The 25054-nt window shown below is 44.6% G+C and overlaps 1 protein-coding gene across 2 annotated transcripts in view; it reads left to right on the plus strand.

The window, feature by feature from the left end:
* Positions 1 to 14090: 14090 nt before the first annotated feature.
* Positions 14091 to 25054, plus strand: part of mpped2 (metallophosphoesterase domain containing 2) — a 130702-nt gene continuing 119738 nt past the window's right edge. The window contains exons 1-2 of one of the 2 annotated variants that reach the window (XM_033038797.1): positions 14091 to 14526; positions 16280 to 16565. In XM_033038797.1, the coding sequence (XP_032894688.1) occupies positions 16414 to 16565 (152 nt within the window). In that variant the 5' untranslated portion in view covers positions 14091 to 14526; positions 16280 to 16413. Of the gene's footprint in view, positions 14527 to 16020; positions 16040 to 16279; positions 16566 to 25054 lie in introns of those variants that run through there. The other variant, XM_033038798.1, reaches the window with a different exon arrangement.

Consider the following 25054-nt stretch of genomic DNA (forward strand, 5'->3'; position numbering starts at 1 on the left):
AGAATTAATCTATTCGGCCCATGAAGTCTACACCGCCATTCAATCGTAGAAACATAGAAACATAGAAAATAGGTGCAGGAGTAGGCTATTCGGCCCTTCGAGCCTGCACCGCCATTCAATATGATCATGGCTGATCATCCAACTCAGTATCCTGTACCTGCCCTCTCCATACCACCTGATCCCTTTAGCCACAAGGGCCACATCCAACTCCCTCTTAAATATAGCCAATGAACTGGCCTCAACTACCTTCTGTGGCAGAGAATTCCAGAGATTCGCCACTCTCTGTGTGAAAAATGTTTTCCTCATCTCGGTCCTAAAAGATTTCCCCCTTATCCTTAAACTGTGACCCCTTGTTCTGGACTAATCCCAATCATGGCTGATCTATATTTCCCTCTCAGCCCCATTCTCCTGCCTTCTCATAACCCCTGACACCCATACATATCAAAGATCTGTCACTCTCCGCCTTAAAAATATCCATTGACTTGGCCTTCACAGCCTTCCGTGGCAATGAATTCCATAGATTCACCACACATTTAAGCCCCATTTGCTTACTTTTGGCCCATATCCTTCTAAATATTTTGTATCCTTGTACCCATGAAAATGCCTTTATTCTTTGCTATTGTATTTGCTATTGTACCGGTTCTAAACTATTTCCTCTGGCAGACAAAATGCTGGAGTAACTCAGCGGGACAGGTAGCATCTCCGGAGAGAAGGAATGGGTGACGTTTCGGGTCGAGACCCTTCTACCCGAAATGTCACCCATTCCTTCTCTCCAGAGATGCTGCCTGTCCCGTTGAGTTACCCCAGCATTTTGTATCCACCTTCGATTGAAACCAGCATCTGCAGTTCTTTCCTACACATATTTCCTCTGACTGTTCATTCCACACAGGAACGATGCCTTTGCTATCGGATAGATATCACTCCCGGAAGGAGTGCAGAGAAGATCTATGAGAATGTTGCCTGATCTACACGGAGAGGTTACGCAGGCTGGGACTTTATTCCTTGGAGAGCAGGAGGCTCTGGGGTGATCTAATGGAGGTGTATAAAATCACGAGGGGAATAGATAGGGTGAATGCACAGAATCATTGTTCCCAGGGTTGGGGAATCAAGAACTGGCAAACATAGATTTGAACAGGGTAGAAAACTGAATCAGGGCATTGACAATAAAAATGTCACTGTTTCCAACTCCATGCAGTTGATATTTCTTGCTCAATAACTGGGCTGTTTGCTTTCCGTATTGATTGAGTAGAATGTGCTGAACTGCAACATTCTTCAATGGGATCTTAAAAGTAATAAAACATCGGAGGTTGCTTGAAACTATGCTTTTTCTGTGACAATATGCACCAGTACAGCCTACCCTACGGTTAATATTGTTGCATGAATTGTTGTATGCGTACTGGGACCTTCGTATCTACGGAGAAAGTACTGGCTTTAAGGGAGCACTTGCAGACATAATTTAACACTGAGCCAGGCATGGAGATATTAGGACATGCAAACAAAAAGCTGGTGAAAGAGTTTGGTTGGAAGGAGCATCTTGAAAGAGGAAACAGAGAGAGAGAACGTGGATATTCAGTGGATATTTTTAAGGCAGAGATAGATAGACTCTTAATTAGTACAAGTGTCAGAGGTTATGGGGAGAAGGCAGGAGAATGGGGTTAGGAGGGAGGGATAGATCAGCCATGATTGAATAACGGAGTAGACTTGATGGGCCGAATGGCCTAATTCGACTCCTCTCCCCTATGACCATATGGCCTTAAAGGCGAGAGAGTTTTGGACCGGGAATCCCATAGTTCGGAGGATATAAACGGCAGCCAAAGGTTAAAGCATAACATGTGGAACTGCACAAGAGACCAGGAATGGGGACATCAGGTGGTTATGGGACTGGTGAAAATGGCTGAGATACTTGTGGGAGATGGAGGGCGGGAGGAGAGGGAGGGTAGCAGGGCTAGCTGATGAGAGATTTGTAAAGAAGTGTGTAAAGATCATTTAACAAATGAGATATTGGACTTCTGCGAGTTGCTGGCTTGGAGTTGATGTGTGAGTGGAATTTGGTTCAGACAGAGGCAGCAGTTTTAGATGACCTCATGTTTCCAAAAGGAAGTCCACAGGAGGTTGGCCAGGAATGTATTGGAATAGTGTTTATAATACATCAACTAAACAAAGTTCCCTTAGTCCTCCTGCTCGCATTGAGAAGCCAATCCTTTAATATCCCAGATTGCGGCTTGTTGCTGAAACACAGAAAATTAAACCCATTCCTTTTGGAATATTTCATTTTTTTTTTCCAGCCATAGATGGCAATCTCCATGCTTGTCTGTACGGAGTTTGTACGTTCTCCCTAGGACCTACGTGGGTTTTCTCCGATATCTTCAGTGTCCTCTCACACTCCAAAGAGGACTCCACCACTCCCTGTGTGAAAAGGTTGCCCCCCGGTATTCTATTACACAGTGGCACAGCGGTAGATTTGTTGCTTTGCAATGTCAGAGACCCGGGTTTGATACGGATGCTATCTAGATACAATTTGTATGTTCTCCCTGAAACCACGTGGGTTTTCTCTGGGTGCTCCGGTTTCCTCTCACATTCCAACGTCATGCAGATTCATAGGTTAATTGGCTTTTGTAAATTGTCCCTGTTGTGTCGGATAGAACTAGTGTCGGCGTGGACTCGATGGGCTGAAGGGGCTGTTTCCACATTGTATCTCGAAATTAAACAAAATCTTTTTCCCTCTCACCTTAAACCTCTAATTCCTAATCCCCCTACCCTGGAAAAAAAGAATGTGCATTCACCCTATCTATCTCCTCGTGGTTTTGTACACCTTTATAAAATCACCCCTCATTCTTTAAGGAATAAAGTCCTCGATGGCTATAACTTAGTCCCTTGAGTTCTGGCAACATCTTTATAAATCTTCTTTCCAGCTTAATGGCATCTTTCCTGCAGCAGGGAGACCAAAGCTGTTTTTCTCTATCTATATCCTTTTGTTTACCAGGAGACCAGGGCCGTAACTCTTACTAAAACGTAAGCCTCCTAATTTTGTTCCTAAAATTGTTTCCAAAGTCAAGTCCCCATAGGGTTACTTTGAAAGTGTAGATTAATGGAGCCTGCAAGGAACTTAGATCCAAATATCAGTCAGACAGTAAATTCAGTTAATACACATGAAAAAATGAATCCTGAACTTCTTATGACAAATTGAGGAGGTGCTTATTAATCATACATGCAACCCGTAAGAAATTATTGACAAACCTTAAATAAAGACTCTTGGTGTAATGTTTCAGATGCAATTTTTCTTTCTGAATCGGATGCCCCAGGGAGCAGTAGATGGGGGCTGAGTAACAACAGCCAATTTATCCATTGAACTATGTTCTATCTGCTGAAAATGCACACAACCATGCCTTCATTTATAATGAATGGTTCGCCTCCTCTGATCTGTGGCCTTAATTGAAAGAAACAGGCACAAATATCTTTTGTTTCATCTCTTTAAAGAAAGTTGGTAGTTAGAACAGAACAGCATGGGAACAGGCCAATCGGCCCACAAAGTCTGTATTTAACATGATGCCAAGTTACCTTAATCTCCTGTTCCACTTTGGTACCTTATAACCCAATGGTATGAGCATTGAATTCCCCACACTGAGGTGACTATATAACCCTATCCCTTCATTCATCCCCCATATCAACACCCAGCCCTTCTTCTCCCCCCCCCCCCTCTCCCCTGTGCCCCACCTGGGCTCACACCTATATCTCCCCTCCCCTTCCACCTGCATTCCTTCATCAGCCTGACAATTCGCAAGTCTTCAATCCTTTTGTTTCACACCTATCTTTTCATCGCTGGCCTTTGTCCAACCATCTTCCCACCAAAAACCCTCCACATCTGTGTCAACTTATCACCTGCCAGGCTTTGTCCTGCCCTTCCTCTTCTATCTTCCAGCTTTCTCCACTCCCACACAACCCCTCCCCCCCCCCATCCGCCCACAACAACCAGTCTGAAGAAGGATCCAAACCCAAAAAAGCACCTATCCACGTTCTCCAGAGATGCTGCTTGACCCGCTGAGTTACTCCAGCATTTTGTGTCTTTTTTTTGGTAAACCAGTATCTGCAGTTCCTTGCTTCTATCCATCTCATCTGTTTGCATGTGATTCTAAATCCCTCCATTCCCTCGATATGATAAACGAGAAAAAAAAATTCTGTGTGTGTATATATACGCATATTCACATATACACAGTGTTTAAGAAGGAACTGCAGATGCTGGAAAATCGAAGGTTTTTTGTGTACCTTCACATATACACATATGTTTATATATATTTATATAGATAGACACAAAGAGCTGGAGTAACTCAGCGGGACAGGCAGCATCTCTGGAAAGAAGGAAGGAGTGACATTTTGGGTGAAAACGTCACCCATTCCTTCTCTCTTTGACATTTCCACTCTGGAAAAAAAAAGGTACTGACTGCCTCCTTTATCTATGTCTCTCATGGTTTTATAAACTTCTATCAGGTCTCCCCCTCAACCGACAAAGGTCGAGAGAAAACAATCCAAGTGTGTCCAACCTCTCCTTATAGCCACATAAGTGTGTTGCAAGAAATTGAGCCAAGATGAACAATGAGGGAATTTCTCCACACGTGGGATTACAATGGGATTGTGTGTCCTTCTCAGGTTTCCTTCATGCATATCTTAGAATTTCCTGGATTATAGTTTGATGGATACCATGTGGAAATGTACATGCAGCATATGACTATTGGAGTGGGAGTAAGTCATACATCTCTTGACCTACAATGAGGTCCTATCTGATTTTCCATCTCACCAATGCTATCCTGGTATGATTCCCATATCGTTCGATGCAATTAGTGGTCGTAGATCTGCTCATCTCAAACTAGGATGTGCTCAGCTTCTGAGCATTTAGAAGCTGAAGTTTAGTTTATGGTCGCGTGTACCGAGGTACAGTGAAAAGCTTTTGTTGCGTGCTAATCAGTCAACAGAAAGACAATACATGATTACAATCGAGCCTTCCACAATGTACAGATACATGATAAAGGGTATAACAATTATTGCAAGATAAAATCCGGTAAAGTCTGATTAAAAATAGTCAGTAGAGGGTCTCAATGAGGTGAATAGTATCTATATCTAATCGTGTCTACCTCCATCAGCACCCCCGGCAGCATGTTCCAGGCACCGACTACCCTCTATGTAAAAATTATCCCATTCCTCTCCTGTAAACCTTCCCCTGAAAGCCTTAAACCTATATCCTCTGGTCTTTGACATTTCCACCCTGTGTAAAAGGTTCGATCGACTTTATCCAAGCATCTCAGAATTTTATATACTTTTTCAGGACTTGCCACATCCTCCGATGCTCCAGAGAAAACAATCCAAGTTTGTCCATCCTCTTCTTGTAGCTGATGCCCTTTAATCCAGGCGACATTGTGGTCAACCTCTATTGCAGTTCCTTCCTACGAAGGGGTGACCAGAACAGTGCACACACAGCAAATGCGGCTGACCAAAGTCTGATAAAGCTGCAATATGACTTCCTGACTCTTTTACCCAATGCTGATGAAGAAACAGGAGACCGAGCAACAGGACGATAAAGGGCGGCTTCTTGATATGTTTCACTTTGTCCTTCAGCCGAGTCCTCCGGTATACCCTCACAGCCCATTCAATGGGCAGCTTTTGTCTTACGACCATCTTACTTTTCCACGTAGCCGCGGAGGAGTTCTTCCTAACATCAATCCCGCAACAAACATCAGTGAAACAGATGAACTACTTATTTGGCTTTGTTGCTTGAGGGAGATTGTTGCTGTGTGAAAATTGCTGGCTGTGTCTGCCTCATTACATTACATTACATTATAAAGATGACTGCACTTGTGTGGCTGATCTGGAGCTTGTGAGAACTCATTGATTTCTCTTTCTTTTTTCCTTTTCTTTCTTTCTCTCTCTTTCTCACTTTCTTTCTTTCTTTCTTTCTTTCTTTCTTTCTTTCTTTCTTTCTTTCTTCCTTTCTTTCTTTCTTTCTTCCTTTCTTTCTTTCTTTCTTTCTTCCTCCCTCCTTCCCTCCCTTTATTTTTCCCTCCCTTCCTCCCTCTCATTGTTACGCCTATTTTCTGTCTTTCTCTGTGATTCTGCCATTGTTTCCAGCACAGACACAATAGGCTTTGTATTATAGGTGTTTCTAATAATAATGTTATTTTTCGTGGGGGCTCTAGCATATGGTGTGCGCAAACATTTACACACGCCAGGCAAAGCAACATCTGAATCTGAATCATTGCCCCTGTCCTACTGCACCGACTCCCCAACACTACCCAATATATCTACTCTCTTCTGAACATAATCACCAGATCTATTCCCGTCTTCCTTATTTTCATCACTTCCCAATGTCCACATCTACAGTATCTGCCCTTTAAGCATTCAAATTGATTCTACATCTGGTTTCCTGGGGGAACACGCTGCATATGTTCATAAGCTTTCACGATATGTTTCCTAGATTTCTTGCCCAAGTTTCTAAAAATGAAATTCCTCACCAGAGCGTTCCTTCACTGTCCGTCCTGTTAATATGACAAATAAATTGTATTGTATTGTATTGTATAACCTTGAATTTTTTAAACACTTTGGCTCAAAGTTGAAATGTTTTTAGATTGGGTAAATAGGCAGCCGGACTAGTCAGATAGAGGACAGGAGTCAGAAATTGGGCGGCACGGTGGTGCAGCGGTAGAGTTGCTACGTCACAACGCCAGAGACTCAGGTTCGATCCTGACTACGGGTGCTGTCTAAACGGAGTTTGCATGTTCTCCCTGTGACTACGTGGGTTTCCTCCCACACTCCAAAGGCGTACAGGTTTGTCGGTTAATTGGCTTTGGAGAAAATTGAAAATTCTCCCTAGTGTGTAGTGCAATGGGGATCGCTGATTGCCACAAACTCGGTGGACTGAGGGGCCTGTTTCCGCATCTCTAGACTAAACTAAACTGAAAATTGGCTGTGAGGAGAGAGCTAGAAATCTGTTCTTGCTGCAGAGAGTTGTTGAGGCCACTACGTCTTAAAAGGGAATAGGGGACTGCCACTTGGAGCCGAGTATGGATCCATGCGACCGTTGATCATCCAATGGAGCGAGATGTCTGTCAGGGAATGTTGCCGACTGGGCTGCTCCAAACTGCAAGAGTACGTGCTGAGGGATGCACTGAAGCTCGTTGCAGCCAATGCCAAGGCTCTGTGGGGGACGACCACAGTCTAGGGTCCTTCACCTGCTGGACATTGGGGGCAGTGGTGAGGGTGGCAAGGGTGCCTGGTCTATTGATAGTTCGTGAACACTACCAAATATAACACTAATTAATGCATGTATAACTGCTGAAAATGTTAGAAGCGTTTCTGAGCTGTTCTTGTTTGATATATATATATTTTTAAATTATTCTGAAAAAAGTTTATTTTTTGGGAAGAAAAAGTTGAAACAAGGAACTGCAGATGCTGGTTACACCAAAGGGCACAACATGTTGGAGTTCATAAGTTATAGGAGCAGAATTAGGCCATTCGGCCCATCGTCTACTCCGCCATTCAACTATGGCTGATCCATCTTTCCCTCTCAACCCCATTCTCCAGCCTTCTCCCCACAACCCCTGACACCAGTACTAATCAGGAATCTGTCAATCTCTGCCTTAAAAATACCCGTTAAAAAGGCTACTCCGTGGGTCAGGCAGAGTCCCATCGAGGTTCTGAGATGATCTGACGTGGGTTGAAGTTCCCTGATTCCCTGATGCAATCACTTGTGAATTTGTTCCAGGTTCAGGCAACCTGGTAATTATCACCCTGGTGATCGGCCACTGGAATTCCCACTCATTCAGTTCCATCCCAGTTCTGGAGGCGCAAGGAACAGTAGAAGCTGGAATTTTGAGCACAGCATAAAGTGCTGGAGTAACTCAGCAGGTCAGACAGCATCTGTGGAGGGCGTGGACAGGCAACGTTTCGTGTCGGGACCCTTCTTCAGATTGATTTCAGTACGGGGTGGGGGTTGGGAAGGAAAGCGGGAAAAGTGGTCGGGACAGGACAAAGCCTGGTAGGTGATAGGTGGACACAGGTGAGGAACGGGATGGAGGTTGTTTGGCAATAAGTGAACGACAGAGACTCGCTGAAAAGGAGACACAAGGACGTCAGATAAGGAGAGGAGTGGAGTGAAATATAAAGCCAGAAGGAGGAATATAGATGGCAGGGGGCGCACACAGGGAGGAGGAGGTGCAGCGTAGTGCGAGAGGGGAAGAGAGGCAGGATATCGGAAGAAATGGTTGCGTGCCGGTGGGGGTGGAGTGGAGGGGACATAGGAGAGAGAGGTGGTAGGGGGGGAGTATTACTTCCCTCTCTGTTCTGCTGCTCTCTCTCCCATTAGTGGTGTGGATATCTTCCAGAGCCAATGCAGTACTCAGAGAAAGTATCATTTTACAAACAGTATCCAGATTTATCTGTAAATCTCCAGCCTCCGTTTTACTTTGGGACACTTTTTTTTTTAACATTGTCAACCACAGAAAAAATACATGGCTGAGGTATTACTCGGTAAGTTTTACCAAGTATTAAAAATACTTGGCCCTCATTTCTTGATATCTTCTGTAAAATCTTCTTTCCAAAATTAGTTTAGTTGAGTGCAGTTCAGAGATACAGTGTGGAAATAGGCCCTACGGCCCTCCGAGTCCGCGCCGACCAACGATCGCCCATTAAGATCATGGTAAAACCCAGGTGTCTGATACTGTGCAACATCTTAATGGTTGGACAAAGCCACTGTGCTGCTCCTGCGACTTGACACAAAACGTCGCCTGTCCCTTTGCTTCCAATTCCTGCATTTGCAGCAAAGATAGACAGAAAAGTAACAGCGGGTGAGGCAACATCTCTGGTGAAAAGGAATAGGCGATGTTTCTGGGTCGAGACCCTTCTTCAGACTGAGATTCAGGGGCGAGGGAAATTAGAGGTCTGATGAGGTTCGCACCATATCAGAGTCGGCACCGATATCCCAGGGATGGCGGAGCCCACAATGGTCCAGTGTTGGCTGTGGAAGAGCCGATAACAAAGGGATAAATGGATGCGAATAGTGGGACTAGCAGGAGACTAGGTGGGGAGAAGGGCGGAGAGAGAGGGGAAGCAAGGGCTAGAAACATAGAAACATAGACAATAGGTGCAGGAGTAGGCCATTCGGCCCTTCGAGCCTGCACCGCCATTCAATATGATCATGGCTGATCATCCAACTCAGTATCCTGTACCTGCCTTCTCTCCATACCCCCTGATCCCTTTAGCCACAAGACCCACATCTAACTCCCTCTTAAATATAGCCAATGAACTGGCCTCAACTACCTTCTGTGGCAGAGAATTCCAGAGATTCACCACATGAAGGGTTACATGAAATTAGAGAAATCATCGTTCATACCTCTGGGTTGTAAGATGTCCAAGTGAAATATGAGGTGCTGTTCTTCCAATTTGCATGTGGCTTCACTCTGACAGCGGAGGAGGTCCAGGAAAGAAAGGTCAGTATGGGAAGTCTACCTTGTCTCGTGAGAGTATATATACTTGTTGTATCATCCCCTTTGATAGATTTTTCTGTTGATTTTAGACTGGGAGATAATTCCCAACATGCCTTCTCAGCCCTGTGTCCTGATGTTATTCCCACTGGGGTGAGGAGGTTGGGTGCAGTTGTGGTCCCATCCTTTCATTGTGAACTTGCGATGTAGCAATAGGAAACCCCCCCTCACCACTGCGACACCACTCAACTGGTTCATGAATTATCTGTGCACCTCGGTTTTAAACGACTGACCCCTTTATTTCACAGCTACAATCTCACCACCAGTACATCGGCATTCGGTGATTTATGCACCAGGGCACCCAGAACCCTTTTAGTCAAGTCAAGTCAGATTTATTTATATAGCACATTTAAAAAACAACTCTCGTTGGCCAAAGTGCTTTACATTTGTTATAAGAATAGTATAAACAAACAAACTATATACATATAGCCCTCGCTCAGTGGACATCAGGAAAGGCTTGGGAGTATAGATAAGTTTTTAGTCTTGACTTAAAGGAGTCGATGGAGGGGGCATTTCTGATGGGAAAGGAGATGCTGTTCCACAGTCTAGGAGCTGCAACCGCAAAGGCGCTATCGCCCCTAAGCTTATGCCTAGACCGCGGGATATTCAGCAGTCCCAAGTCGGCCGATCTGAGGGACCTGGGGGTGGAGTGGTGGGTGAGAAGACTTTTAATGTAGGAGGGGGCAAGCCCATTGAGGGCTTTGTAGACATAGTGTTTAACATTAACATTTCCCAATCTCTCACCATTAAAAAAGTAAAAACACTCTGCTTTTCTGTTTTGTACACCAAAGAGCCACAACAAGCCATTGACATGTTGCATTCATTATTATACGCGCCACAAGCCCGTAAAGTTCTGGGAAAATATATTTAGTCTCCTAGACATTGGTATTATTGTCACATGTACCGAAATACAGTGAAAACACTTTATTTTGCCTGCTGTCCAAACAAATCATACAATATGTGAGTACATCAGGGAAACTCATAGAGTGCAGAATGGAGAAACAATGAACTGCAGATTATGGTTGACAAATAAAAGACACAAAGTGCTGGAGTGATTCAGCAGGTTAGGAGGCAGCATCTCTGGAGAACATGGATAGGTGACGAATTGGGTCGGGACCCTTCAGACTGGTTGTGGGGAGAGGGAAGAAAGCTGGAAAAGAGGAACGGCAGGCCAAAGCTTGGTAGGTAATAGGTTGATACAGGTGAGAGGGGTATTGATAGGCAAATGTGTATGAAGGAACTGCAGATGTTGGTTTAAACCTAAGACAGGCACAAAATGCTGGGGTAACTCAGCGGGACAGGCAGCATCTCTGAAGAGAAGGAATGGATGACGTTTTGGGTTGAATCCCTTAATGGTAGGGCAAAGGCCAGAGATGAAAAACAGAAGGTGTGAGATAAAAGGACTGAAAAGTAGCGAATATAATGTTAATGCAGGGAAAGTGAAGATAACGAAAAGTACAAACATAGAAAATAGGTGCAGGAGTAGGAGTAGGCCATTCGGCCCTTCGAGCCTGCACCGCCATTCAATATGATCATGGCTGGTCATCCAACTCAGTATCCTGTACCTGCCTTCTCTCCATACCCCCTGATCCCTTTAGCCATAAGGGCCACATCTAACTCCCTCTTAAATATATCCAATGAACTGGCCTCAACTACCTTCTGTGGCAGAGAATTCCAGAGATTCACCACTCTCTGTGTGAAAAATGTTTTTCTCATCTCGGTCCTAAAAGATTTCCCCCTTATCCTTAAACTGTGACCCCTTGTTCTGGACTTCCCCAACATCGGGAACAATCTTCCAGCATCTAGCCTGTCCAACCCCTTAAGAATTTTGTACGTTTCTATAAGATCCCCCCTCAATCTTCTAAATTCTGGCGAGTACAAGCCGAGTCTTTCTTCATATGAAAGTCCTGACATCCCAGGAATCAGTCTGGTGAACCTTCTCTGTACTCCCTCTATGGCAAGAATGTCTATGACAAAAGCTGCAACAAAGTAGATTGGAAGATTATATTGTGGAAAGGAACTTTTCATCAATAAAGAACTCCAAGAATCCTGCAATTTAAAATCAGAATTTATCTTACACAATCATAAGTTCATGTCAAAAGGGTAGAATTAGGTCTCACCATAACCCTTGACACCCGTATTAATCAAGAATCTGTCAATCTCTGCCGTAAATATTCCCAATGACTTGGCCTCCACAGCCAGGTTACGGGGAGAAGGCAGAAGAATGGGCTTGAGAGGGAAAGATAGATCAGCCAAGATTGAATGGGAGAGTAGACTCGATGGGCAGAATGGCCTAGTTCTGCTCCTGTGATTAATGAACTTTCTGCTTTCGGAATATTCCTCACAAATTCCAAACCACACACATGGCAGAGTGAAGGAGCCTTAGAGAAAAGGAAAATTCACATTAAAATTGAAAGCTGTGGATTCAGTTCCCTTGTCCAGCATATGTGCAATTAATTAACCCTACAAAGTTTGTCTTGCAGTGCTTTGTAAAGAATGCTGAACTCGGCATGAATGAAAGTGACATTTTGCTTTTCAAATTGTTTGTTCCAGTCACTCCGAGAGTCGTTTTCATCCAAAATTCAGGAGACTCTGTGACAGGGATCCCAGCGCCGAGTCTCCCCATCTCTCGGATGCCTCTCTTGTTATCTAACTCCATAATTTCATTAATCCAGAAGTCACAGGAGCTGAATTTGACCATTCGCCCCCATCAAGTCTACTCCGCCATTCAATCATGGCTGATCTATCTTTGCCTTGCAACCCCATTCTCCTGCCTTCTCCCTGGTGCCTTTTGCAGCCTCAGAATCAAAGGATGTACCTTTAGAAAGATATTTTTAAAGAGGAAGTTTGACAGCTTCTTGATTACTAAGGGTGTAACCTTTGACACCCCGACTAATCAAGAACGCGTTAGAAACATAGAAAATAGGTGTAGGAGTAGGCCATTTGGCCCTTCCAGCCAGCACCACCATTCAATATAATCTCCTAATCTCCTCTTTAAAAATACCCAATGGCTTGGCCTCCACAGCCACCTGTGGCAATGAATTCCACAGATTTTCCACCCGCTGACTAGAAATTCCTCCTCAACTCCTTTCTAAAGGAACGTCTTTTTATTCTGAGAAGTCTATCCTCTCTCCAAAACTCCTTGCCATTGTCCCTCACCCTCCATCTCAGTCCTTTTCTCCTCCAATCTGTACCCTCCTAAAACCATCTCATCCTCCTCACCCTCTTCTCTTCAGTCCCATCCCTCCCTCTTTCTATCTCCCCCTCCTTCTTCCCATACCGAGTCTATCCCTCCCCATACCTCTTCCCGTGACAAGAAGGATGTTGAGGCTCTGGAGAGGGTGCAGAAGAGGTTGATCATCATGCTGCCTGGACTAGAGGGCATTAGCTAAAATGAGAGGTTGGACAAACTTGGATTGTTTTCCCTAGAGCATCCGAGGTTGAAGGGAAACCCTGATAGAAATTTAAAACAATGAGAGGCATAGATAGGGTAGACAGTCAGAACCTTTTTCCCCATGGTGGGAATGACCAACACTAGAGGGCATAGGCTATGAGGTGCGAGGGGGGCAAATTTAATGGAGATGTGCAGGACAAGTTTTTTTTAAGTGGAGAGTGCTGGGGACCTGGCGCCTCCTGTGAGTGTGGGGACCCAACACAGACAGTGGAGCACATAATCACCAGTTGCCCCAAACACCGGCCACCGAATGGTGAACGAGGTCTGATTGACCCGGACGATGGCACGTTGGCCTGGCTCGCCTCAACGGAGCTGCAGGTCTAAAAGACTTACGACAGAAGAAGAAGGGACCTGGAGACAGTTACTATAGTGGCGTTTAAGAGGCTTTTACATTAGGCACACGGATATGGAGAGAATGGAGGACATATGGATCACTTTCAGGTAGAGGAGTTTAGTTTAAATTGGCATCTTGTTCAACAGTGACATTATGGGTAGAAAGGTCGGTTCCTGTGAAGCACTATTCTATTTTCCTCAAACTCTCTCTGCACTTTCTCTCTCTTTTGGCGATTTAAGATTCTTCTGATCTGTGGAAGTTTTTTCTAAATCAATCAAAATCCGGCCATTCAAGAGTTTACATTCGCTCCCCTCTCTCTCTCTCTCTCTCTCATACACACATACACACACACACTCGGGCCGAGCCGCCAGCCAGTCAACAAAAAGGCATTGATCAGCGTGGAGTTCCCCCAGTCATGAAATAACAGCGACCGACTTCAAACCCCCTCTTTTCCCGCCCCACACACACACACACACACACTCTCTCGTTATATTTTATTCTACAAAAAAACTGATAAAGTTGTGCTTAAGAGGGAAGTTACTGGTTGCAATGTGATTTTATGTAAAATCTGTCTATATGTCAGACAGGGGCTGCCCCTGCATTGTGTCACTCTCTCCCCTCCTTCGTTTTTTCTCTCTCTCTCCCTACCCCTCTCAATGTATGTGGGTGACCTCAGCTTCTCGTTCACCTCCCCTTCTTCGCTCCTGTTCTGCCCCCCCTCCTGTGTTTTTTTGGGTTGCTCCGTCCCCCTCCCCTCTCCTCTTCTCTCTCTCCCTCCCTCGCTCGCTCCTCCTGCGGGAGCGCTGACCCGAGCGAAGGTCGAAAGCGAGGCTGCGCTGCGATCGGCTCCCGGGTGCCGGCGGGTCGGAGGTTCGTGCCCCGGGGAGGGTAGAAAGGACCAGTCAGCCCGCGGCCCCCGCCACCTCCCTCCCTCCCTCCCCGTGTCCACCTTTTGCCCGCCAGTCATTCCCAGGCAATCTCTCCACCCTCCCTCCCAGCTTCCTCACCCCCCCCCCCCCTCTCCCTACCCTCCTTCCTCTCCCCCCCCCTTTTTTTTCTTTTTTTTCCCATTCTCACCCTCCCTCATTCTTTCCCCCTCTCCGATGAATCGACTCCGGTGAAGACACCCCCCCTCCCTACCCGAAAAGGACAACCTCGGGTTCCCGACTCAACTACACACACTACAACAACAACAACAAAAACACGCAGAGGTAATCTTTTTTTTGTAGAAAAGAAATCACAGGAACCTTTTATATATTTTATTAAAAAGGAGGGAGGAAGCGAGGGGGAAAAGGAGGGAGGGAGAGCAGCGAAGAGAAACGAGAGAGAGGGCATAAAGGCAGCCACAAAAGCCGGGGTCGGCGCCGCGGGGTTAGAGGTGCCCTGTCATTCCAAGGCGGGAGACAACCAGAATGGCTTGAAATTAACCTATTTTCGAACGCCGTGTTGAAATTAAAAGCCCCACAAATGTATCGCTTTCGGAGAAACTGCAACATTTCGGATACTGCCATGTAGCGATTCTCTATTATTCCAACCACTGTATTTCGGTGGGAGTTAATTCCTGCTTATATATATTATTATTTTTACACGCAGAACACAAAAGTCTTCACGGTCGCGATCTCTTAAGCAATTGCGACGAAGGCCGACCTCTTTGATTTTTTTCTCTCTCTCTCTCTCCCTCTCAGACACACACACACACACAGTAACGCGCAGCACAAAAGGCGAGATCAGAATCTAATGCAAAGTGCTGACCTGTTCGGTAACCCGCTCATCCTCCTACCCTCGCTGCCTTCTTTTAAAATTTAATTCAGTAAAATTCCAACAGAGTTAATGCTAATAAATCCTACGGCAAAAAAAACACAACTAATTGAGCTTTAAGTGTGTATTTACATTCTACATGTAAAGGAAATCTAACTATTTTTGCAACAATTTTTGATGCTCACTCTAAGCATAGATAATTGTAAACATTCGCGGCCTAGATGTGACGAAGATTTAAGGAAATAATTTTATTTTTTTTCCTTAAAGCTAAGCGGTAGATTGCAGAGGCCGTGCATGTCATTATTCAAGCATTTTGCAATTTATCAATAAAATCTACAAACAGGAAAAGGAAAAGCAACGCAGTCTCTGTTGATGTAATTTAAATAATGTGCTTAAAGGGACATTGGGTGATACTGTGTCTCGGCTGGTTTTGAATTAGATATTTAAAACAAAAAAAAATCGAGGGGGTGGTGGTGGAGGAAAAAACCTGAATGAGTGACGGCGGCGGGATTAGTTGGAGAAATGAATGACGCTTGGGAGAGGGATTTTAGCAGAGGTGGAGAGGGAGACGGCTCTCTCTTGCCCATTGCTGCCGTGTGGATGTAAGGGAGCAGAGGTCGACACCAGGGGTTCTGAGGACGGGGAGGGGGAGAGAACAGGTTTGTCTGCACATCACCTTTCCATAGTTCATTGCCACAAGCAAAGTGTGGTGTGACCCTCAAAGGCGGAGTGGATGTTCTGAAATAATACCGGCGGTGACAGATTTATTTATTGAGCCGGGGGGGGGGGTGACCAAGTTTCACCGTGTAGAATGATGTATTTGGTCCCAAGTTCGTGAACTTGATTCTGCTCTTTGGCGCGTTCCTTGAGGTTGTGATACAACAAATGTCACATTAACTGACTGGACTGGGCGCTGGGATCTCTCTCTCTCTCTGGTCGCATATCCTGGCCAGAGTTTTACAATTGGTGAATATGTACACCGTGAGAATTTGTTTTCATTTGCTACACAATTTATGGGAAGTGTTTTTGTTCGAGGTGGAGAGACCCGTTCCACATAACGTTGGATTGTTGCAAAGTTGTTCTTTCTGTTGAGAAAGACGAGCAGTTTACTTTTGGAAACACCTGCTTTGATCTGATCGCTCTCTATTTCAATGTTTTTTCTCAAATTGTGTTTTTCTCCACCCCCCCCCCCCCCTCTCTTTCCAGGGCGCAGTTATTCGTGGACTGTCTTGTTCCTGATTTAATTTGGCAAGTAAGTTTGCGGGTTTGAAGGCTGGAATATCACAAGCTCCAAACTGCCCACAATGAGCTGTTTAGCGCTTACCGAAGGAAGGGTGTAAATGGATTTTGTCGAACAAGGGAGGATGGCTCATGGAATTCCTTCGCAAGGGAAAATCGCCGTCACGGTGGACGAGTACAGCTCGAATCCGACCCAAGCCTTCACTCATTACAACATTAACCAGAGTCGCTTCCAGCCGCCACACGTGCATATGTGAGTACCTCAACTCCGCGCTTCTTGTAACTCGGGATTGGAATGTAAAACACACGCGGATTGCAGACCGCCCCGTTCTCATGCCCCCCTCCCGTCACACACTCTCAGACAGACACACACACACAACAACATAAAACACGCGGACAGGTAGACGAGCTCAAACTCCGACAAGCACACACGCATATATATACCAAACAAGTGTCGCACGCATGTACACACACGGAGGGAGAGGCGACAGACAGATTCTCTGAGAGGTAGACGTACTTTCAGTCAGACCACAGACTGGCATATACACATTGAGAGAAAGTCAGACACACGCACACATTCAAACGATAGACAGGCACACTTACACACACACACACACACACACACACACACACACACACACACACACACACACACACACACACACACACACACACACACACACACACACACTCACACATATTGAGGACAGTTAGGCACATGCACAGGCACAGATGACAGACAGGCGCATACACAAACACACAAAGACAGACAGACCACAGAGGCACAAACATATATATATATGTTTGTATATTATATATATATATATATATAAGCACTCAGACTACGGAGACACAGACACAACATATATAAAGGGGCAAGCATAAACGCACACATGCACGCACACACCCATTCACACCTGACAGACATACACACACAGACACACACACACATGTATACACACACACACACACACACACACAGACACACACACATGTATACACACACACGCAGACATACACCGATCTACAGAAACATGCACACAAACGCAGACAGAAGCACAGACACACACAAACTCGGGCAAATACACACACAGACCCTGGATCAAACTTTGGATTGCTGCGAGTTCTGCTTGAAGTGATTTAACAGGAATACATTTGCCAAGGGCTCCGCATCAGGCATTTCTTGTGATTCATAGCAATCTATAAATCTGGCTTGGAACGAACAAGTAAATTGTTACAGCAGGTTAGCAACCTATTTGTCAATTAGATGTCAAAAAGCTGAGGGAATAAGGGAATTCCAAGCCCAAAGAGTTTCAGCATATTTTAAGCTGTCTCTTAATTTTAGCTGACTGGAATAAAACCATAAAACAGAAGGTATTTTCCATTACAGTATTTTGTAAATACTTTATTATTTCTAACGAGGTGCCATTTGCTTTTTGACTGCCCCCAATATATGTGAACGATCGTTTTAAATTGTCTCAAAATTTCAGACAACGGATGTTCTACGCTCATACTAGCCTTTCTGTGCCGTGCCTGTTAAAGTTCGGTTCAGACGAGTTTCAAGGATATACAAGCTAAGATGTTACCCGATTAATTCATATTAAGCCGCTGCTGCTATTTAAAAAAAAAAAGCCTTTGTAAGGTCTCAGACAAGGTGGTTGGAATAAGCAAACTCCATTTCGTGTTAACTGATATCCACAAACAGTAAAAGACTCTGCCTTTCTCCTGTACTTTGGTGTTGATAAGTTGACATGATGAGAAACAACCCTTTCAAGAATTCACTTGCCTTTTTTCGAATAACGTCAAATAACTTTAAGAGTTATCCACGCCGTCCGTGCCTCTTGCGTGATTTGCAGAGTCAACAATGGATTTTGCCGAAGTGAAAAAATGGTATTTAAGAATGAAACAGCATTTCAGTTTACGAGCAATAATTTTGTGGCTGTCTTTTAAATAGAGACCGTGCACGCAGCTTAAGCTATAATATACGTGAGAATGAAAATCAATTCTTAAACCCATGATGGGGGTAGAAAATGTGTACATGCACGGCGTGCTCCATTAATACAATATTTAAGTACAGGATGCACATAGGGAATAGCTTTTTAAAATCCAGACTGCATAATAGGAGTATTTCTTTTGTGGAAAGTCACACACACTAGGGAACCGTCATTGAGTACACAATATATAGTGGAAGCAGCCTGAATGTAATACACGCTGTGGGCATGGTTTGGAAATACAGGGTGCCAAGCAGGAATTGTGACTGTAGTATTGTCCTAGAATTATTGCGGCATTAAATCGTTTCACAGACACAGATTATTTTTTTTCCGGGGTAATTGATCATTTAACAAACTCGGCAAATGGGAGTTTAAGGTGGACAATTTGTAAAAGTGATTTCTTGCGGTTTTTCCAGGGGGTCGGGGAGGCGAGGATAATGCGGTCTAAAGAGGAAGTATTCTGCTATTTTATTGTATCGTGTGAAGGAATTTCGCCCCTCGTTACAAAGCCAGACAGCCAAGTTATATCTGCCAGCCGGGTTAAACTTGAGAATTCAGAATGGGCAGCACCAGAATGCTTGTGTATTACATATATTGTGTACAGATAATTCCCAATGGAGCAAAACTCATTCACAGTCTCTTCTCAGCAGCGTGAGGCAGCAATACACTGTTTTTTGGTGTGCCCCTTGAATCACTGATGTGATAAAAGCCAGTGGCCGGTTGCAAGGGGTAATCTACAAAACTGACCTGCTGAATTAAAAAAAAAACCCACTGATCTTCATGGGCATTTATTTAACAATAATACGCACGATCTGGAGTGATTTTGGGGTCATAGTGCAGTCTTTTAAGAGTTCAGACCGCAGTTATAAGCAGCTTGAACTTTGCTCTCGCAGTTTATGCAGGCTTCTTAACCTCAGTTAAATGTCAACCCGGTAACTCGCTCCGAGCATCTTGTTATCCATTGTAATGACCAGTGCTGCCGTTGTAGTTCATACACTAAGCATTTCTACTTCAGCGTGGTTTGAAAGCAAATTTACTGGCTGTGCGTATACTGGTGTGCAGAGAGTGATGTTGTGCCCCAGTGTTTATGTGGATCGAGGGCATCCCACATTGGAGCATATTAGTCAAGAAAGTGTTTTATTGTCATATGTCCCAGATAGAACAATGAAATTCTTAATTGCAGCAGCACAACCGAATATGTAAACATAGTGCACTGTAAACAATATAATAAACAAGAAGAAAAAGTTCAATCAGTGTGTGTATATACACGCATACTTGTACGCACAGTACTCACTCGCACGCACACTCATACTCGCACACACACATACTCACACACTCACTCACTCGCACACATACTTACTCGCACACTCACTCACTCGCACACTCACTCACTCGAACACGTACACACGCCCACACTCACGCACCAACACACACACACACACACACATACACACACACACACACACATGTGCCAGGATAGACTCGGCTGTAAAGCGCTCTGTCTGAGCCATGAGTACAAAAGAGATATCTGGGGGTGTCTTCTGCCACCCTTGGCCATGTCCCACTCAGAGTCCCTGCTTTGACAGATAGTATTTGTAAGGAATGAATTAAATCTTAACAAAATAATCCTGTCTGCGACGATTTTTTTTTCTGGAAGTGGGAAATTGAGCGGCTTCAAACTGCCTTGCCTCATGATAAATGTAACGGCTTCATAATTTCGCCGCCGACTTGGTTTGAAGGTTTAGCTGTGCGGCCCGATGGTAGTATTTGGAAGTGAATCATTTGTGAAAGGCGGCCAGTGATTTAGCGTGAAAGGGAAATGCATTAAAGCAAGGAACTGATGCAAAAATCTGGCAGACGCAGTTTGAAAAATCCACTTGCTCTTTAAAGTGACGCCGTGTTAAAAATACATATTGTTAATTCTGAATTAGACAATGGCAAATTTGGACCACCTATACAAGCAATACATGTAGACTTCCGCTTGGAGGTTTAATTTCCTCCTGCTGCTCACTATTCAGTGGCTGCATCAAATTCTTTTGTGCTCCATTCTAAAATGTTCTAACAATGGCAATGAAATCATTCAAAGTCTGTGCAAACCAGTACACTGCCAGAGAGGGGGTTCCGGTGAGATTGGGTAGGGAAAGGGAAGTTCAGGATTCCTGTTCTTTCTGCACTGACTGCTGAGGGGAAAAAAGAACACGAGAAAAACCGCGCTGCGTACAAATGAACAAGGGAACCCTTTAAGACTCTGCTAGAGTCCCGAAACTGTAACCAAATGTATCTACTGTAATTACAGCAAAATGGTGGAGGAACTCAGCGGGTCGGGCAGCATCTGTGGAGGAAAATGGTCAGGCGGCATTTCGGGTCAGGGCTCTTCTTCAGACTGGTCGAAGGGCCAGTTCAGGTCAGAGTTCAAGATGATCATTTGCCACCACTCCAGCGTGTGTCAGTGGGATGTGTCGAATAGTGCTGCAGAAACACAGGTTGGGTACATTCCAGAACTGCAGCTCAGTAAAACCAGGCCAAGCTGAACAACTAACGAGCTGGGGGTCTGGAGTTGCATGTAAACCAGTTCAGTTTAGTTTATTGTCATGTGTACCAAGGTACAGTGACAAGCATGTGTTGTGTGAGCACAGGTTAAGGAATGAATGTTTCTCTCCGAGAACTTTAGTAAATAAAATACGTTTTTACAATAATTCAGTACGATAATTTAGTATGGATAGGAAGGGTTTCGAAGGCTATGGGCCAAATGCAGGCAAATAAGACCAGCCAGGAATACCAATGTGGTTAGCATGGACAAAGTGAGCATTAGGGCCAGTCTCCCTGTTATATGGCTCCGTAGCTCTAGTCCGACAGTTAGTAAAACTAGTCTCAGTGATGGTAATCATGAACCCTCCAGATTGACAGACATAAACCCATCTGTCTTTCTTCGCCTTTCGGGCCTTGTATGTCGAGACCCCACCCCACATCTACAAAAACAAATGCTGCAGAGCAGGGAAATGTTGGCCATGCAGGATTGAGTTACATGGGGAGGTTGGATAGGTTGGGACCATTTTTTCCTTTGGACTGTAGGAGGCTTGAAGGTGACCTTATTGAAGTGTTCAAGGTCATGAGAGTTATGGATAAAGTGAATGTTCACAGACTTTTTCCCCAAGGTAGAGAGAGGATTCTGAAATTTGAAGGCTTAGGATGGGAGGGGTGAGATTTAAGATAGACCTCATCAGCAACCTGTTCACACACATGGTGCATAGTTACATGGTACATGCTTAAGGATAAGGGGGAAATCTTTTAGGACTGAGATGAGAAAAACATTTTTCACACAGAGAGTGGTGAATCTCTGGAATTCTCTGCCACAGAAGGTAGTTGAGGCTAGTTCATTGGCTATATTTAAGAGGGAGTTGGATGTGGCCCTTGTGGCTAAACGGATCAGGGGGTATGGAGAGAAGGCAGGTACAGGATACTGAGTTGAATGATCAGCCATGATCATATTGAATGGCGGTGCAGGCTCGAAGGGCCGAATGGCCTACTCCTGCACCTATTTTCTATGTTTCTATGTTTCTATGGTAGTCTGTACCTGGAATCAGCTGCCAACTGAAGCTATGGGATCAGATACTATGACCTACCTCATTGTAGACCCTCGGACTATCTCTGATCGGACTTTACTGACTTTATCTTGCACTAAACCTTATTCACGATGTTCCCTTTATCATGTGTCTGTACACTGCAGAAGGCTTGATTGTAATCACGTATTGTCATTCCGCTGACTGGCTAGCAGACAACAAAAGCTTTCCACTGTACCTCGGTAAACTAAACCAAACTCTTAAAGATATTTAGACAGATATATGGATAGGAAGAGTTTAGAGTGCTGTGGGCTAATTGCAATCAAATGGGATGAGCTCAATATTGGATGGATGGGCAAGGTGGGCTGAAGCCTGTTTCCGTGCTCGACAGATCTACGACTCTATCAATGTAACTACTGGAAGTCGTCAATTATTGGTCAGCTGGAACATAAAGGGGGAGGACATGCTTCCTTCTGAAACTTAAGTGTCTCTGTCTATTTTTCCATCAGCAAAAATGCCTTTTGAAAATCCAGACAAACAACATCAACTAATTGTGTCGGATGGAACTGCAGATGCTGGTTTACACCGATGATGATGAACACAAAATGCTGGAGTAACTCAACGGGTCAGGCAGTATCTTTGGAGAAAAGGAATAGGCGATGTTTCGAGTCAAAACCCTTCTTCAGGCTGAGTCTGAAGAAGGGTCTCGACCCAAAATGTCACCTCTTCCTTCTCTCCAGAGATGTTGCTTGTCCCACTGAGTTACCCCAGCATTTTGTGTCTATCTTCAGCAACTCATTTATTTTTATGCGTATGATAATAAACTCGACTCGACATCAACATGGTCGAATCTTTTTTTATTTTTTTTTAAATATTTTAATTTTATTAGAAGTAAGTACAATCGTATGGCACCAAAGTGCCTAATATATATTTTCATAATACATTTTATGTACAGCTTCTTGTTTAAAAAAAATTATAATAAAGAAGAATAAGAAAAAGAAATTAGATAATAAAGGATAGAAAAACGTGAGAAAAAGAAAAGTGCGTGAAAAAAAAAAAAAAAAGAATGAAAGAAGAAAGTTGAAGAAAAGAAAATAGGAAAAAGAGAGTAAGAAATAAAAAAAAGAAGTAAGGAGATCATTATTTATAGTCTTGACCTTCCCTCGTCCAGTCCTGAAACAGTTAGCTTTTACAATTGTGTTGCACCATATGATTCCAAAAAGACGACAAATAGAGACCAACTCGTTATGAATTGGTCTAATTTATCTATTAGGAGAACACGGTCGAATCTTAATAGCCTCCACCGATTTTATTTTAATTTTGGAGATACAGCATGGAAACAGGCCCTTCAGCCCATCTAGTCCTGCAGAAGGGTCTCGATCTGAAACATCACCCATTCCTTCTCACCAGAGATGCTGCCTGTCCCGCTGAGTTAATTCAGCATTTTGTGTCTTATCTTCAGCCCATCGGTCCTATTGTCCATCGAACATCCGTTCTCACTAGTTCTCTGTAATCCCACTTTCTCATTCCACTCCATACACACTACAGAGAATTTATAGAGGCCAATTGACCAGCAAACCCACACGTCTTTGGGATGTGGGAGGAAATTGGAGCACCCGGAGGAAACCCACGCAGTCACAGGGAGAACCTGCAAACTCCACATAGACAGCAGCCGAGATCAGGATCGAAGCCAGGTGTCTGCATGAGACAGCAGCTCCACAAGCTGCGCCGTCTGACGCCTGATTCAGAAATAATCAGAGATTAAAAAAAGCACAGATGCTGCCATCAATGTTAACATGCTGTGAATAAGAAAAACAGGCGTTCATTGCAGAGTTTGTACGTTCTCCCTGTGACTGAGTGGGTTTTCTCTGGGTGCTCCAATTTCCTCCCACTTCCCAAAACACGTGTGGGTTTGTAGATTAATTGGCCTCTATAAATTCTCCCTAGTGTGTAGGGTGTGGATGAGAAAGTGGGATTACAAGAACTAGTGTGAACGGATGCTCCGGTTTCCTCCAAAGACGTCCAAGTTTGTAGGTTAGTTGGCTTCTATACATTTTCCCCAGTGCGTAAGATAGAACTAGTGTACGGGGATCGCTGGTCGGCGCGGACTCGGTGGGCCAAAGGGCCTGTTTCCGCTCTGTATCACTAAACTAGTGCTCAGTTATACAGAAGAAGGCTATTCGGCCCAGTCTGCCTGTGCTGGCTCTTTGAAAGCGAATGTTCCCGATCCCCAACGTTCCCAGATGCCTGGTAATCCCAGAATTAAACAAAAAACGAGTTAGATATTTGATAATTTAGGGGCTGGATTTCGAGCCGGTCGGAGTGCTCAAGGTGTAGAGGGGCTGATCAACAGCGAGGGTGAAGTGCCGCTTAGAGAAAGAGGAGGAAGGTCTCTGTGCTCGGACTGTACATATGGCAGGTCATCAATCTGCCCCTAGACGGAGCTGCCACATGCTGACACTACAAGTGTAAAAGGTAGATTGTACAAGGCATGCACATGTGCGGCAAGCTCAGCCCTGGAGTGGTGTGTGTGGCCCGCACTGAGTGACATCTATCAACAGGGAACTCTCTACTTTGGCAACACCGCTCACATTCAACCAGGAGTTTCCAAATCGGCTCTCTTCCCTTCCCATCCCATCCCATCCGGACAATACAAATATCGCTGATAATACAAGCAGAAGAAATGCATTTCATACTGAAATAAAGCTGAAGGGCGTCACGGTGGCTCAGCGGCAGAGTTGCTGCTTCACAGCGCCAGAGCTGACCAGGGATGCTGTCTGTGTGGAGTTTGTTCGTTCTCCCCGTGACCGCGTTGATTGACCTGAACTTGACAGTCAACAATTGTTTTCAAAGTTTGATGATGACACGAGACATGAAAATTTTATTAATTTTTTAAAAAGAGGATAGAACTATCCTCTCAAGGAGAGTGACAGATCAGTGTGGTCTCATACAGGATTCAACACTGGGGAGTGTGAAATGATTGATTATGATGGGACAAATGAGTAGAGATGGAATGAATGCAAGTCAAACCGGGGCAGGACCTTCACTGTGAACGACAGGGCCCGAGGGAGTGTTGCAGAGCAGAGGGATCTCGGAGTACAGGGTTCCCTGAAAGTTGTCGCAGATAGAGTCATGCAGCATGGAAACAGGCCCTTCGGCCCAACTTGCCCATGCCGCCCAACATGCCCCAT

Source organism: Amblyraja radiata, chromosome 20 (genome assembly GCF_010909765.2).
Source record: "Amblyraja radiata isolate CabotCenter1 chromosome 20, sAmbRad1.1.pri, whole genome shotgun sequence".
NCBI classification, from domain to species: domain Eukaryota; kingdom Metazoa; phylum Chordata; class Chondrichthyes; order Rajiformes; family Rajidae; genus Amblyraja; species Amblyraja radiata.